The following is a 16911-nucleotide window of genomic DNA, read 5'->3' as shown; positions in this document are numbered from 1 at the left end:
TTTAGCAACATTTTATAAATATTTTATCAGTGGTTTTCACGGGTTGTAACCTAGTAAATAGTATGCATTAAAAATAACATTTATTAATATATAACAATTCAATAAAAAAAAAAGAATATATGTAGAAATGGTCCTTGTAGTTTGGCTGTAGAAATGGTCATTGGAGGTAAAATAGTCATTTTAAAAAGTTAATAACCATGTTGTTAAAGTTAACGAAAAATGGACTAAAACCACAACAAAACTTGTTGAAAATGATCAAATCTACAACTTTTTAAAGGTTTGGACCTTAACCACATAAAATAAGAAACCACAAAGATCATTTTTGCAGTTTTGTCTTACATCTACCCATGGTCACAAATTTGGTCACTCTAACCAGAAAAGACTAAGGTGTTGTTTGTTTTTTGGAAAAAACCTCTTCAGACCTCTTATTGTTGCGCAGCGCAGCACACGCGCAACACTTTTCATCTTGCAGCTGTTTGTTTTTCAGAAGTCTTCGGATTAAAAACCTCTACGCATGTTCTTATTGGCGTAGCACTTGTTTTGCCTCTTCCTAACTCTTCCAACCTCTTCTTCTTTTTTTCTTGCTAAAATATTGATGTGAAATCTTATTTCACATTTTTTTTTCGTTTTTTATTTTTTTTATTTTTTATTCTTGTTGAAAATTTTATTCTTTTTTTTTATATTGAATAATAATAATTTGTTGATGAAATATCATTATTTTATGCTAAAATATCTTTATTTTTTGTTAAAATATCATTATTTTTTGCTGAAATATCATAAATTTTGCCGAAATGTCATACATTATTAAATTTTCGTTATTAAAAAATTATTTTCGGATTATAAAATCAGTTTATTTTAATTTTTTAATATCTGCAGCAGCATGCAGATGTTAAAAAAACAAACATGCTTCTTATTACAGTCTGCAGCCGTTTGATCCACATCTTTTATTGTAGAGAGTTGCAGAGGTGGTCCGCAGACTTTGTGGATTTTTGTTTCAAAAAAACAAACAACACCTAAATTATCCTTACAATAACGGACAAAAACTAAGGGTTTAGCAAAAAGGTCCATTCCCGCAACTTTTGGAAACCACAGACACAGTTTTCGTAAAAAAAAATTAGCAATAACGGAATTTGTGATATTTATTAAATTACATGGATCATGTATGTAATTTTGTAAACAACAAAATGAGTTATAACGACGTGGCATTACCTGATTGGTCTAGTTTTAGGGGTTTTACATGTAATGTAATGTATATTCTAGGGCTCTAAAACCCTTCAACACTTCACCGCAAAAACGCTGCCCAAACCCCTCGTCGGAGCCTTTAATCTCGGTATTCGTTGCGCAGGTGAACAATAGTATCCTTGCGTCTGTGGTTTGTGTACTATGATCGTATGCTTATTAAAGTTCACTTTATAGATTGTAGAATCGAGTTTTCAAATTGAAAAGAGTAATGGGGAAGCTTGGGAAGAAAGCTCGTAAGTTTGCCAAGAAGAATCTCCCTTCCGTGCTTAAACAAAGAAGAAAAAACAAGATTGTATTCAAGAAAAGACCTTCAAAAAGTAATATTCTCTTCAATTTCTCTTCGCATACACATATAGTGTGTACTTTGTTGTTTCTTACTTAATAATCAAGAAATGCTATGTTTCTTCGGTTTGTTTATTGGTAATTTTGTATTAGCTGTGAGGATAGAGAAGTGTTGGAAGTAATTACTCTTTCATCTTTCATTTGTGTTTGGCTAGTATGTGCTTGGGCTCTATGAGCTGTTAAGACTCACAAGTTTTAACAATAGGCACCAAGAACTCATCTTTTAATGTATTGCTGCAGAAGATAAACAGGATGTTGCTGAAAAAGTAGTGAAAACAGCAGAGGTGTCTAATGGAAGGTAAAACAGTGAACTTATGGTATTTCTGAAAACTCTGATTACTGTTTATTTTCCATTCAAAACATACAAATCCTTAATGTCATGTAATATCGAGCTTTAATTATGATTAACAGGGACACTGAAAGTGAAGTCACCATGACTACTTCTCTTGATGCTTTATTTGCTGAGAATGACAGTTTTATGGTTTCAGATGATTCTGACAGTGATGGATATCTTTCAGAGGTTAAAGACTTACCAATCTTTGCAATGTTTTACTTGAATTTGAAAACTTCTATAGACTTATTTTTTAATATATATAATTAGGACCCAAGCAGGGAAAATATCACAGGAATTGACAATGATGTTACTTTAGAAGGTTAGTCTTTTCTATTTTTCACCATATCTCCATACCACAATTCCTTACTTTTAACATTCTGTTTTTTAACTGATTAACATCTTTGTAGATGACAGGGATAAACATACCTTATCTATTCAGAATCAAAAGATCTATGAAGAACTTACTGAACAGAAGAAATCACTGGACAAGTTAAAGAAAAAAGTAAGTTTGTTCTTTCAAACAGAACACCATGGTTGTTTTTAGTTGATAATGTTAATGGAGGAATTTATAAACTTTTCAGGATCCAAAGTTTGTAAAGTTTTTAGAAAGCTACAACAAGGACAAGATATCAAAAACTCAGGACATGGTAAGAGATCATTCTTTAATATGCATTTTTTGTCGACCGCAAACAAAATTACTAAAATACCCTTTGTAACAGTATTCCGATGAAGATGAGATTGATGAAGATCTAACAGGGTTAGATGATGATGATTCTGCTACAACCAAACACAAACTGTTGACTTGTTCATTAATCAATTCATGGAGTAAATCAGTTAAAGAAGATCATAGTGAGTCAGCTTTGACTAGTCTTGTAAATGCATATCGAGCTGCATGCCACCTTGGACATGAAGAAACCGAATTCATAATTCAAGACAACGAGACCTTCTGTAACATATATACATTCATGCTTTCTGAAGCTGATAATATATTTAGGGGTTTATTAAAGATTCCTTCTGCCAATCGCAAAAAAGATAGCATATTGGAGCTAAAGAATACCCCTAGGTGGAAAAAAGTCAAACCAATGGTCAAGTCTTACTTGAGGAGTACATTATTTCTTCTGAAACAGGTCACTGATTTAGATATTTTGGCTTTCTCAATTACTCGATTGAGAGCCTCTGTTATATTTTTCGCTGCTTTTCCTTCTTTGCTGAACAGGGTTATTCAGGTAATTTGGTAAATAAACTTAAATGTTTCTTTTTGAGTAAATAAACTTTTCCATAGGTTCTGATTATTGTATGTATTATGCAGATTATAGTTCCTTTATGGGCAACAGGAGGGGGGACACTTTCTGCTAGCTCTTTCCTTGTGATACAAGATGTGATTTCTGTGTTTGGGTCTAATTACTTTGACACATGTTTTATCAAAACATACAATGCTTATATTGCTCGATGCAGGAGTATGGAAACTGTTGATGCAAAACATATTGAGTTTTTGAGGGACTCTTTTGTCAATTTATGTTCTCTTGATGTTGAAAAGTCATGTAACAAGGCACTTGTTTCAATTCAGCAACTTGCTTATATTCTACGACACGCAAAGCAGAAGGAGAATAAGGTATGGAATCTGTCAAAGGAATGGAATCTTGAATTCCAATTCCGGAATGTTTAGACTTTAGAATTCTCGTTTTTTTGGATTCAAGTATTTTTTTTGTTTCACTTATGATTGATTGACCTGTTGTTCACAGGAAGCAATCAAGAAGATATACAGTTGGCAATATGCTCAATGCATTGACATTTGGGTTCTTTTCATTTCAACAAATGCAAATGAATCTGATATTCAGCCATTGTTGCACATGATAATAGAGCTTATAAATGGAATATCCAACCTCTTTCCTGGATCAAGATATATCCCTTTAAGGACAAGATGCATTCAATGGTTAAACAAACTCTCAAATTCTTGTGGGATTTTTATCCCTGTTGCTTCATTGATCTTGGACATGCTTGAATATAAAATCAGCAAAGAGGGTAGTAAATCAAGAAAATCGGTTAAGTTAGCATCAAATTTAAAGGTTAGTTATTAGTTATTACTTTAATTTGATGTTTTTTTTGTATGCTAACAAGTTTATTTTGTTTGTTGTAGCTCCCGAAATTTTGGTTGAAATCACAAAACTTCTTGGAGCAATGTGTTTATACAGCTGTTGAACTGCTTTCAGCTCACTTTCTTCAATGGAGTTTTCATATTTCTTTTCCCGAGTTAGCTACAATTTCACTCATCAGACTAAAAAAGTTTTATGAAAGAACTACAGTTGAAAGTTTGAGACGTGTAGTGAAGCGTCTTATGGATCAGGTATTTTTAAAAATATGTGAGATTTTTTGTAATAAATAGCAATGTACTTTCAATGATTTGTTGGGTAGTTTTTTTTTAAAGCATAATACACTAATAGGTATAAAATAAAGTAAAGTATGTAGCTATTTCTTGACTTTAGTTTTATAGAATATTTTTTCATTTTGTTTTGTGTTAATTTGTAGGTGGAACAGAATGTTGAGTTTGTGCAGAAGAAAAGGGATGATGTGGCTTTTTCACCAAAAGACCATGAGTCCGTTGATCTATTTTTGCAGGTCTTTTTATATTTTTAATGAGTTTTATTTGATTTTTTGATGAAAGAAAGTTTCAGAGTTTTTGTCTTTGATGCAGTTTGAAAAAGCCTTGAATACCCCATTTACACAGTACTATAAAAGTGTCATAGAAAAGGCTGCTTCAAAGATGTCAACAAGGTGAAAATATTTCTGCTTCATTTTGATGTTCCTTTTTCAATTTATATATAATATATTTATAAATTATAGATTTGGTGATGTTTAATTTGTAGTCATGTGGAGCCAAAAAGAGTGAATGTGAAGCGAAAGAAAACAGCAAATGGAGGAGATAGTAACACAGCAGTGAGTCTGAAAGAAGCTGATGGTAATAGTAATGGTAATGTTGATTCAAAGGGAAAGAAAAGAAGAGTTGTGGTACAAGTAGAAGGATGATGAGGGCCCACTTCTTATTTTTTATTTTTGTTGCATTTTAATTTATATTCTACACCATGCAATTTTGTTTTTTTTTTATATGTTGTATTTTACAGTCATTGAATTTCATTTTTAACACTTGTTAATTTGAAAGAAAACGAAAGAACCTTCCAAGATAGTTTTATTTAGAATTTATGATAAAGTGAACTCCAATCTTCCTTTTTTTTAGGGTAAATTACACGGATGGTCCCTGTGGTTTAGGGTAATCTACGTGTTTGATCCCTAATAACTTTTTTTAACTCGGACGGTCCCTACTTTATATTTTTGTTGCACGCTTGGTCCCTGTCCGTTATAAAAAGACTAATTTACCCTTACTGATTTCTTTTAACATTTTTTAAATTATTAGTTATTAAAAAATATTAATTATATATGCAAAAAAAATATTAATTAGATATGTGGGCCCACTTCCTCATCCCCTCCCATAAAACCCCACCTTCGACCTCCCTTGTTTTCTTGTCCTTCTCAAACGAACCAGCAACACCACCACTTCTATATTCTCCGGCGAGCCACCACCACCAAGCAGATGCAATATTAAATAAAAAAAGAACCTACGTCGACAGTCGGTGTTTCTTTGGCAAACATAAACTATAAATCGCACAACCTGGTAAGGGAAATTGTAGAAAGCACAACCATGGCAGCCGACGATGGGAACTAGGGTTTCTGAACCACCATTTTTTGTTCCTGTTCGTGGGAAAAAACTTTGGCAACGGTGAAGATGGATTCTAGGGTTTTTGAAGATCGGTAGGGTCTTTATTTGTTCCCCCCTTTATTCATTTTCGAACCCACTGAATTTCCCCTTCTCTCACATGGAACAAAAAACAATTTGGTTTATCATTGATATTGTCGGTCTCTAGACTGGATTTTTGGGTTTCAAACATCGATTTCCCATCATCGATCTTCTTTATTTTCACTGATTTTCAAGACCACAGTTATTTCTAGGTTCATCATCGATTGGATAGGCGTTAAGCGATGAAGGCATCAAAAGGTGTTCTTCTGCTATCGACAAAAGGGTAGGGGGATTCACCTGAATCTGGTTTTCTTCTAGGATTCGTCATCGTTTTCTAGTTTTATTTTGGTGTTGAATTTGAGTTACAGGTTTGGTTTTAGATGTATATTCAGATTTAGTGTTGAACGTTAGCTGGCTTTATGTTGATTTTTGGGTAATTTATGTGGTATGGATCTTTGGCCGGAGATGATGACCGGATTTGGTGTCGGTGACTGGAGGTGGTGGTAAGAACTGTAGAGGATTAAGCTGTAATCGATCATTTTTCCAGCAATATATTAATAATTTAATTTATTAATAATAACTTGAATAATATAAAAAGAACTAACAAAATAAAAATAGTCATTAAGGGCAAAATAGTCTTTTTAGGTCAGATAGAGACTAAGCGTGCAACAAAAATATAAAGTAGGGACGATCCGAGTTAAAAAAGTTGTTAGGGACCAAACACGCAGATTACCCTAAACCACAGGGACCATCCGTGTAATTTACCCTTTTTTTTTAAGTATATTACAAGTTTACAAGCAAGAGGAATGCTGAAACCGTAGAGATTTCATCATGTTGCATTGAAAAGTCCTTGCAATATTAGACACTTCCTCATAATTAACCCACCCATACTCGAAATAAATTACTCTTAACCAAATCAATTTTAAGGCCAAAAGCTAAGTAAAACATCAACATCAACGAATCCTGTTAAGACCCTTACATTTGTTTATAACCATTCCCCAATAAATATTTGTTTATGACCATTCCCCAATTAACATGGTGCAAATGAATGATAATCATACTATATTCATATTTAAAATAAAATAATATATAATGATTAATGAAACATGGTGCGAATGATAGTCCATATTAGAGGTGACTCGGGTTGGGTTCGGGTTCAACCGTTCAACCCATTTATTAATTGGGTTGAAAATTTCAACCAAACCCAACCTGTTTATTAAAATGGGTTGATATTTCCAACCCAACCCAACCTTTCAGATAAATGGGTTGTCACTAGGTTGACCCGTTTATGTAATTCCCAACCTAACTTATTAAATAAATTGGTTAAATTTGGGTTGACCCATTTAAAATAAAAAAAATAAATAAATAAGTTAACTAAAGATTACACTACTTAAATTAGTTATAGACTTAAATAAAATTTCAAAGTATAACAAAAGCACAATCACAATTCACATATACAAAGAAATTGTTCAAATAACATTAAAATATGTAATTTCTAAGTGACTTTTTTAGGGTGACTAGTGTTGTCCGTGCCAAGAAGAAATGTAGGAATTAGGATTCCATTTTTTTAAAACATAAATAATAATACAAACGTTGTAATTTGTAAACTAATACTTAGATTAATACATGATTATATTTAAATAATTATTAAATTTAATATAAATTAAAGTTAAATAGGTTGGTGGGTTGAAAACGGGTTGATAATTTTTACCCGACCCAACCTATTTAATTGAATGTGTTAGACGGGTTGACCCATTTAATATAAAAGGGTTGAAAATCTCAACCCAACCTACTAATTTTGGGTTGGGTTGGTGGGTTGGGTCAATTTTTGTCAGCTCTAGTCCATATGGTTTGCAAAATATACCATGTTGAGGATAATATGAAAATTGTCAAGTGTTTGATCCTTATGATTTAGTCCCTGCCATACCTAAAATGACTATTATACTCTTTATTATTATTATTATTATTATTATTATTATTTACATTTTTATAATATTAACTTATTAATATGTAACATCCAATTTTCAAACCAAATTTTTCCTTTTTAATTAACTAAAAATATTGTTCATAAAAACTCATCAACAGAAAAATCACAAGTATCAAATACAAATCATCATCATAATATCAGAGTGTCCCAAAATATTCGGAATCATAATCAGCCGACAAATGTATACAATCAAGCCTTCGTCTTCCTGCGCTCATCAGAAGTACCTGAAACACATGTAATCAACAACCGTAAGCGCGAAGCTTAGTAAGTTCCCCAAAATACCACATACAATACAACACAAATAAACAAATATAGGTTATCAACAACCCTAAAAACTACCCAAAGTCTATGTGGACAAACAACACGCCATGTGGGTTATCAACAACCCTGGAGACTATTCGAAGTCTCAGCACACACAACAACACATATCACAGTATCAACAAATAGACCCAGCTGGTCAACATATAATATATATATATATATATATATATATATATATATATATATATATATATATATATATATATATATATTCTACCACACAGGCAAGTATAGTGAGAAGACTCGCCTCGCACAAAAGACTAAGAAAACTCACACCCAAACTGCCGGAACTAGACTCTGTCTTTTATTCGCACCAAATAACCCTAATTAGCAATTAAGTTAATTATCCAAACTCAACTAGTCCCATGCCAAGTCTAATCCACAATTTGAGCAAAAGACCATTTTGCCCCTTCCACGACCAAAATTGTAACACCCAGTTTCGAATCACTTCATTATTCGGGGCCGTGACCTAATTATCAATTATCATAGGCTTCAGGCCTTAGGGGAAGATATAATTAGACCTTTTTGGATGTGGGCATTATAGATTAGGTGATCCGAGTGTTTGATTGTGTTTCAGAGCCCAAGGGTATAACCGTGATTTGACAGTTCGGGCCTTTATGAATTTTGGGTTTAAGTTTGGGAAGTTTTCAAACAAAGAAGAGTTGATAGAATGGCGGAGCTTCTCTTTACCTTTCCGTAGATATATATAACGTCGAAAATGAACTTAGAAAGAAGGAGTTATGGTCGATCGAAGTTTAAGTGTTTTGGAGCTTTGTCTAGTACGCTGGGGGGGGGGGGGTACTCATTGAGTATGCAGGGCGTAGTGGAAGATATGATCACGAATGTCATCTGAGTATGTCGGGCGTACTCAGGAGTACGCAGGGCGTACTCCCTTCAACTATAAACCCTAAGTTTTAGGGTCTTACCCCTATTTAAGCTCATTATGTTCTTGGGGCCTTGCCTTTTATTAGCCTCCATACCTCCTGAACCCTAATCTCGACCCCTTAGGCACCATCTTTGAGTTCTTAAGCTCTTGTGATGAATCTTGGTGTGTTCTTGAGCATTTTGAAGAGATTGAAGGTTGTTGAAGAATCATCGCTTGGAGTGGAGCTTGGAGATCCAGAAGTTACACCTCTTTTGCAACCTATTGAAGGTAAAAAGCTCTTGTCTTGACATCTCCTTGAGTAGATCTAGTTTTGAGTGATTTGTAGCATAATTTGGTCCCTTTGGTTTGTCCCTATGAGAAAGAGTTGCTCCAAAAGTTTGGTCACTAGATCTGGACGTTTTAGGGGTCCCAAATGCATAAAAATGTAATTTTCATGATTGATATCAACCCATGCATGTGTATTATCTCCTTGTTGAAGTTGTAAAGTTAGGGCTTGGATTCGGGACCTATTGAGCCATGCAAAAGCTCAAAGTTAACGACTTTATAGGTTGAGACATGATTTGGATCTAGTTATGAGCATTGAACGTTTTGGCTTAAAGGTTTAAGACCTTTTCTATATGGTTTAAGAGCATGCAGCGTACGCGGGGCGTACCTCCTGGTACGCAACACGTACTGGGTCAGCACCCCCGTGGGCTGGTCAAAATCCATAGTACGTTGGACGTACCAACTAAGTACGCATGGCGCACTTAGTCTGTATGGACTTCCTTGAATTGCTGACTTTTTGACCTTTTACCATTGACCATAAGTTTGACCAGGGTTGACCAATGGATATTTTGGGCCTTTTAGGATATTGGGCCTTCTTGATTTAGGAATATGTTGGGTTCTAGGCCTAATTTGGATATTGGGCCATATTTGGCTTTTAATGTTATTGGTTTGGGCTTTGGATTTTTGGGCCAAGTGAGGAAAGGATAAATGGACTTTTACCTTAAGTATTGGGCAGTCGGACTAGGTTTCCAGTTGTGGGTTAAGGACTAATTATTTATTGGGTGTTATTTGATATTGTTAGCGCGAGGATTTTACGGATCGGCAGTCCGAGCTTTTGGTTTGAAACCAACCATTAACAAGATTTCTAGTAACAAATTCGAGCTGGCTCTGATACCAATTGTTGGTTATTTTTGATAACCAAAACATAAACGCAGAAGCATAAACTTTGGATCTTTAATCTTGAATCTGATTAAAAGAAAACTCAAACATGAAAAAACGATTACATACCTGATTTCATTATGATCTTCAGGTCTGAAGAACTAGGGTTGAGTTTTCCAGTTGATCTCAAGAGCTCTCTCTAAAATCCCTCAACAAACCCTAAACGAATTTACATGTGTATTTCGTGTGTCTTGATCTGCTCCTTATTACATGTATATATAGATGGAGATATACCCTAATGTAAGAGATGGAAGGGATCTTGAGGATCTTGAGTCAAAACCGGGAACTCAACCCACAAGGTAAGTAAATATTCTATAAATTGGTCCATCAACAATTTATATTCTTACCATAATAATTGTATTTAATGATAACATTAAATATATATGATGTGGTCCCATAATTATCTAACACCACACCCACACACCGTACCCCCACTCTATAGTACACATCAAGAAGATGAAAAATTGTAGATCCTCGTCATCCTCGTTGATTGGGGTTCAGATTCAACACATACATAAGGATGAACAAATACCTGCGAATCGATCGCTTTCAGATTCAACGCGCACACACACAATGATGAACAAACACGTGTAAATCAATGACTTTTAGATTCAACACACACACACAATAATAAACGTCGCAACTCATACCAAACCCTAGACCCTCTCTTACTCCATTACTCGCTTTTGAAACAAAATACATAGATACCCATGAACCTAGAAACAAAATCAATGAACCCATAAACAAAATCGATTTATGTATGTTTGTGTTCATTGCGAGCCCTTTCAAAACCCATAAATCGATTTGTGAACAAACCCCGGAAGTTGATTTGTGTGTGTTTGTGTTCATCGTCTACTACTATGTGAAGAAGGTGAACCCATATGAAGAAGATGATGCATTTGTTTGTGTTTGTATTCATCATCACTCTCACCAAGAAAAATCACCATAACCTACACATATTTAAAGAAGGTGAATCATCTCACCACCCCCTTTCTTCTCATACCATTATTAAGAAATTTATTTTAACCAATTTCCCCCAAAATCTAGGCTTGAGAAGATGTATTTTTTTAGCTCCGCGTTTGGGAAAAAAGGAAGGAGAAAGACGGGGGGGGGGGGGGTACGGTGGAGGTGTGGGGTCCAAATTTTATTCTTTTATAGTTATAAAAATGTTATATAAATATAAAAAGAATTAAAAGGATACAAAAGTCATTTCTTGTATGATAAAGACTAAAACCACAGAAAATATATCGTTTTGGACCATCGGTGGAAGTTGAACTTTTTTTTTACCGAATCCAAAAAACATTTTTGCATTTTTCTCTAAAATAATTTAAAAGATAATAAAGTCAACTTACATATATTAGAACCAACCATAAAAGAAACTTAAATAATGGAGAATGCCTATGTATTAGAACCAACCATAAAAGAAACTTAAATCATGGAGAATGCCTATGTATTGTAGTTTTCATATCCGTTCAAAAGGCATATTTGTTATTAATAGAAAAACAACAACTCAAATGTTTGATTCAATGCATGGATATGGATGATCAACCGTACAAGTGTACAACAAAATAAAAACCACACATATATATGTAGTGGTTCTAATAGTTGTTCTCAATTTTGCAAACCATGAAAATCAATTGTAAAATTTGTCAAATTTATATATAAATAAAACTTTCATTAAAATTCCTTTTCAGTATATATTCATTAATTAACAGCGATAAAGATTAGTGAAGCATTTTTGAAAATTCAAAAAATCTATACAAAAGTAATTCTAGTCTTGCTTAGATTATTATATTGTTAATTTGCTAGAAATTAGTTATCCAAAATTGAATATATAATCTTAAGAAATTATTTTATCGTCATCAGAATCATTTTATCCAAATATTATTAGTGGATAACCACGATTAAAACTTAAATTAATCGAGTTAGTAGTATTATTAACAAATTATAAGAAGTTTAATGAAAATATATATTTTACGAAGGTCTAATGTGATAATTTTGAAAGGGTTGAGGGACTTGTTTACCGTTTTATCGCTTCTTTCTATATATCTACCGCCCCCTTATCTTCTACTCTCAATTTTCCACCCAAATAGGTGCCCTAGAAATTTAGATATTCTACCTACAAGTCTACACCCCAGCCGGACACTTGTTACTTTTGATTTCTTGTCCATTGCTGTTGTTGTTGATTTACGGGGGAATATTTGGATGTTCTGATCTGGTTTGGTGTCTTAATTGTGGTTAGGGTTTTTGTTATTGGGGCTGTTGTGAGTTCAAATGGCGGATGTGGGTGAAGAAGAGGAGTATGAGAGTGATCCAGAGCAGGCGAAGCTATCTCTGACGATGCGGAGGAGGAGGGAGGCGAGTGACGATGAGGAGGAAGTGGATGATGACGATGATGTGAGGGTTAGGGGAAGGGTAAGGGTAATTGACTCTAGGGTTTCAGATTATGAATCGGACGATCAGGGTGCTGCGGCGGAGTATGATGATGAAGAATATGATTTAGCGGATGAGGAAGAGTTGCTTGAGGAAGTTGAAGACGAACAGCTTGTACAAGGACGGGTTCGGAGTGAAGTTCAAGGTGTGAGGGAGGACTTGGATGGTGTTATCGAGGGGAATTCTGTGGGAGTCAAAAGGGAGAACGATCAAACAGATGGGGATGGGTTTTATGCACCTGAGAGTGTTGATCAGTTTGATGACAATGCGAATGGAACAGTGGGAGAAGGAGAGGGAGAGGGAGAGGGAGATGGAGGGCCGGAAGAAAAGAAGGAGAACGAGCCATTCCAAGTGCCAACGGCTGGAGCATTTTACATGCACGATGACCGGTTCAGAGACAGTTCTGGTGGTAGACACAGGTATTTTTGCACTTGATTTTGTTTCTTCTAGTTGGTATTTCAGTTCTAATCGATGTTATGACTAAGGGAATGATTCTTCAAATGGTTTTTCGTTTTAGTTTAGTCAGTCTCATTGTCTCAAAGATGTGCCTTTTCTGTTTGGTGTTGAAGGAAAACTGCATTTAAGTGCAATGGCACGAACTTTTGACCAATTCTTTCACAATATCATAAATTCTATGAGAAATACACAAGAATTGTGCAAAGGGGATTTCAAAATATAGAATTTCTGGTTTCTGTTCTTGCTAAATTATAATTGCAACAGAAGTTGTCTAATAAGTCTTTTAGTTCTTCTGCCCTTTAGGGTTTTTGATAGGCATCAACATTTACAAGGGATTTTACTTGAAGTAACCTGAGTATTTTGAAAAAAATAAACATCTTTAATGGTCTCATGAATTTTATAGGAATGGGTCTTTTACAATAGGGCAAGGTTTGGAAACACTTTGATACTTGGGGGAAGCAGGACATTTGCATGGCATATCCTGGTCGTTGCTATTTTTTATCATTCAAATATCGTCAACTATTTTCTTATTTATTCGTCAACCAACACTCCACATGTCCCCAAATAGTTCATATTTGACATGTTAGTGACGAATGGGTTACTTTTTTTTCATTATAACTAACAATTACTTTAAGCTACAAAAAAGCAACTAAATAAGATCATTCTTGACTTGAATCCCATCACTAGATCTTAATGAAATTTAAAAGTAAGATAAATCATATCATGGTTATCAGTCTGTGAATCGGATCAATATTTACACTAATTTATACAATGTGATGTTATAGGCGGACACTTGGCGGGAGGAAACTGTGGGAATTAAGAGATGACAGAAAATGGGGACATGATAAATTCGAGGAAATGTCTATGCAAGAAAGGCATTATGATGAGGTTAAGTGTTGTTTCTAGAAGATCAATGCATCTTATGATATATAAAATACACCCTCCCTTTTTTCTGCACTTTCTTTTGTTTTAATATACATTCTATTATCAGGGTAGGAGAGCTCCCAGGGGTCGTAATCGAGGCACCCGTGGTAGAAACCGAGGAGAAGATCGTAATTTTGTATCAGGAAACAGACCTAAAACATACAACAACAATCAAAATAATTCATCCAGACCTGTGAGAGGTCGAGGCCCTAGAAAATATCAACCTACTTCACAAAACAATTTTGAAGCTTCTTCACAAAACAGACAGTGAGTACTGAGTAGAAAATATTCTGTTTTTTTTTTTTTTTCACCATTACTTATATTTTTTATTGCTAAATAATTTCAGACCTGCAAAGTCAATGGAGAAGACTGGGCATGCAAATTCAGGAAGAACATCTGCTGCCACATCAGCATCAGAATCCACTCAAGCTCCAGCTAGGAAAAACGTTCTGGCATCTAATTTGAATTCTGCTTCTCCTCCATTTTACCCTTCTGGAAATAAAGAAACCAACATGAATCAGAAAAAAGATGCTCAAACTGGATCGATTAATAAGCGTGAAAATTATCCAGTTTCACAATCCAATAATAACATGCGAGGAAGAAATGTTTCTGATTCTTTAAACATGGAGAAGCTTTATATTGATGATTCTGGTCCCTCTTTCATCAATCCTACCCAAAGGGCCGAGGTGAGAGGCCCAGGCCCAGTTTCTTTTGGGCAAGTATATCAACCTGTGCCAGTGCCACCTCATCACCAAGTAAACCGGGTTTCTTCTCCAAACCAAGTTCATTCTTTCCAACGAGCTCCTGCCCTTAACCAGCTTAACCCCAATCTGCAAAATCCCGGTCAGCGTTCTGCTAGTGGGTCCCGTGCTTCTTCCCCACCACCTAAAGAATCTGCAGAAATGGAATCTCCTACAGAAAGTAATGATAATTCTAAAACAGCATTGGTTGGAAATGGAAATGGAAATGGAAAAGGAAAAGGCAGTCTTCAGACAACGGGTATGAGCTCATTTTCTTATCATGGTGATCAGAATTTCCCTGGTGCTCCAACGTTTTTGCCAGGTAAAGCCAAGGGCTATTTTGGTAATTAAAAAAAATGTTAAATTTTTATGGTGTCTAATCTGTTATTAAATTTGCAGTTATGCAATTTGCGGGGCAGCATCCTGGTGGGCTTGGAGTTCCTGCTGTTGGCATGGCATTCCCTGGCTATGTTGCTCAGCCCAATGGAATGGGGAATTCAGAAATGACATGGTACTTTTAGTATTATGTATAAACAAATAAATATTTAAGATAATAATAGTTAAGTGAGTAAATGGATAAAATGATGTTGTAGGTTACCTGTTTTGGCTGGTGCTGCTGGAGCTTTAGGTGCTGCAGGAGCTTTAGGGGCGACATATTGTTCACCTTATATCACAATGGATGGTGCTTATCATGCTAGGCCATCTGGCCAGACCTCTGCACTGCCTCCTACAAGGTCTGTTTTTATTGTTATTATGATTCTGAGGGTATTTTGGTCATTTATCTTTTTTATTTTGGGTTTCATTGCAGCAAAGACAGTAGTACAAATAAACCTGGTAGTGAAGTGAAGCCTTCTCAGAGACCTGGTAAGACATAGACCCTGTTTCTTTCTTTTTCCCTTTGGCTGCTGTATATGTATATGGATAAATATAGATTTGAGAAAATGGAATAAATGAGGGCAACTTTGGTAAAAAGGTTTTGGTTGTATTTGATTTTGCAGAGCTTGCAAATGATGAATTGAGGCAACGACAGACTAAAGCTCGCAGGCATGTTTGAATTCTAGATGTCATCAAATTGGCTTCTTTTTATTTTAGAAAAAAAAAAAATTACTAATTTGTTGTTGGTTGTTGTTGTACAGATACACAGAAATGAAGTTTGATAAGTGAAGTATTAAATAGGTGAAAACCTATTTAAAAAATTAGGTGTGAGTGTGAGTTTCCAACTGAATTCCTGATGAGTGGTACTTGCTTGTGGTGCTGCAGGCCTTAGGCCATCTTGTGATCTCCAATTTGGGCAGCTGCTGTATTTCCCAATTATTTAAGGTACTCACCCTCACCCTTTTTTAATTTTTATTTTTTCTATGAAAATTGAAAAATGAATAACTTCTTTCATGTGTGTTTGTGTTTGATCTTTTTCTCATTATGACAAATACTCAATTATAGCAGTAAGAATTGCTTGCTATAAATGAATAATATTTTTCAAACTACAATGATTTAAATGAAACTAGGATGCTATGATATGAATATGATAAACAAATAAATGAAAGTACATTGTTATTTTATAAGTCATAATCCCATATTTTTACCTTGGTAATGTTTTTGTTGTGACATTGTCAGGTATGTGTTTGAAACGCCTGCTCATGCTTCATCTTCATAGCAAAAGAATGCAGCCTGACAGGTGGCAGGACTTTTTCTGGATGCGAGGTATTGTATTACTATTATTGTTTGTTACCATTTTTTTTTTAAGTAGATCAATTTTTTTGTCCCAAAAGTTTTCTCTTCCATTATTTAAGGTTTTTGTAACATTTTTGGTCCTAGTTCCAAGGGAAATAAATGACTATTATTTTTGGACCAAATTGTAAAAATCAACTCTACTCTGAAACCAAAAATTGTCATCTTACAATACTTGGGGACCAAAAATGTAATTTACTCTAAATCGACTGACATGATTGTGATATTTGGATTTTCAGGTTTATTGTGGCTTTGTTTCTTTTGTTTTGTTTTGTGAAAGGCTTCCTTCTCATGGGAAAGTACTAAAGAACAAGAGATATGGTGCAGTGGCTTTGTGTCAAGTCAAGTGTAGTAAAACTTTTTTTTTTTTTTTTTTTCTTTTACTTTTGTACTTTTCTGTTGGAAGTGTCTTTGGTAATTTTTTTTTTTTTTTTTTGTTTCCTCATGTAAGTTGTTTTTCTCAACTTTTTAAGGACTGAGTTGTGTTTTTTTGGGGGGTTGAATCATCATCGTATGTTTTGGTTT

The 16911-nt window shown here is 34.6% G+C and overlaps 2 protein-coding genes across 3 annotated transcripts; both read left to right on the top strand.

Annotated features, from left to right (window-relative positions):
* The first annotated feature begins 1236 nt into the window (after nucleotides 1–1236).
* On the top strand, nucleotides 1237–5099 carry LOC145116703 (Noc2p family). The gene is made up of 14 exons (XM_079053031.1): nucleotides 1237–1345; nucleotides 1417–1559; nucleotides 1825–1882; nucleotides 1996–2104; nucleotides 2186–2237; nucleotides 2326–2420; nucleotides 2500–2565; nucleotides 2638–3144; nucleotides 3228–3530; nucleotides 3661–3984; nucleotides 4056–4262; nucleotides 4445–4534; nucleotides 4611–4690; nucleotides 4783–5099. The coding sequence occupies exons 2-14, from the start codon at nucleotides 1451–1453 to the stop codon at nucleotides 4940–4942; spliced, it is 2160 nt and encodes a 719-aa protein (XP_078909157.1). The 5' UTR covers nucleotides 1237–1345; nucleotides 1417–1450; the 3' UTR covers nucleotides 4943–5099.
* A 7067-nt stretch (nucleotides 5100–12166) lies between these two features.
* LOC145116701 (CASC3/Barentsz eIF4AIII binding protein) lies at nucleotides 12167–16911 on the top strand. 2 transcript variants are annotated; one of them, XM_079053028.1, is made up of 12 exons: nucleotides 12167–12957; nucleotides 13780–13882; nucleotides 13986–14185; nucleotides 14265–14980; nucleotides 15058–15169; nucleotides 15252–15392; nucleotides 15467–15522; nucleotides 15657–15702; nucleotides 15795–15834; nucleotides 15919–15978; nucleotides 16273–16359; nucleotides 16626–16911. In XM_079053028.1, the coding sequence occupies exons 1-9, from the start codon at nucleotides 12380–12382 to the stop codon at nucleotides 15820–15822; spliced, it is 1980 nt and encodes a 659-aa protein (XP_078909154.1). In that variant the 5' UTR covers nucleotides 12167–12379; the 3' UTR covers nucleotides 15823–15834; nucleotides 15919–15978; nucleotides 16273–16359; nucleotides 16626–16911. The 2 variants fall into 2 exon arrangements, with proteins under 2 accessions (XP_078909154.1, XP_078909152.1); XM_079053026.1 differs by having other exon boundaries at nucleotides 15795–15978.

The sequence above is a fragment of the Lactuca virosa genome, chromosome 5 (assembly GCF_052849685.1).
Source record: "Lactuca virosa cultivar CGN04683 chromosome 5, Lactuca_virosa_CGN04683_v6, whole genome shotgun sequence".
Taxonomy (NCBI): domain Eukaryota; kingdom Viridiplantae; phylum Streptophyta; class Magnoliopsida; order Asterales; family Asteraceae; genus Lactuca; species Lactuca virosa.
Note: the sequence above shows the minus strand (reverse complement) of the source record. Positions and strands in the feature narration are given on the sequence as shown.

Coding starts and splice junctions, on each gene's coding strand:
- LOC145116703 (XM_079053031.1), top strand. CDS start 1,451: ATGGGGAAGCTTGGGAAGAAAGCTCGTAAGTTTGCCAAGAAGAATCTC. Junction 1,883..1,995: donor GCAGAGGTGTCTAATGGAAG/GTAAAACAGTGA, acceptor TATGATTAACAG/GGACACTGAAAGTGAAGTCA. Junction 3,145..3,227: donor TGCTGAACAGGGTTATTCAG/GTAATTTGGTAA, acceptor TGTATTATGCAG/ATTATAGTTCCTTTATGGGC.
- LOC145116701 (XM_079053028.1), top strand. CDS start 12,380: ATGGCGGATGTGGGTGAAGAAGAGGAGTATGAGAGTGATCCAGAGCAG. Junction 12,958..13,779: donor AGTTCTGGTGGTAGACACAG/GTATTTTTGCAC, acceptor GTGATGTTATAG/GCGGACACTTGGCGGGAGGA. Junction 13,883..13,985: donor AAGAAAGGCATTATGATGAG/GTTAAGTGTTGT, acceptor TTCTATTATCAG/GGTAGGAGAGCTCCCAGGGG.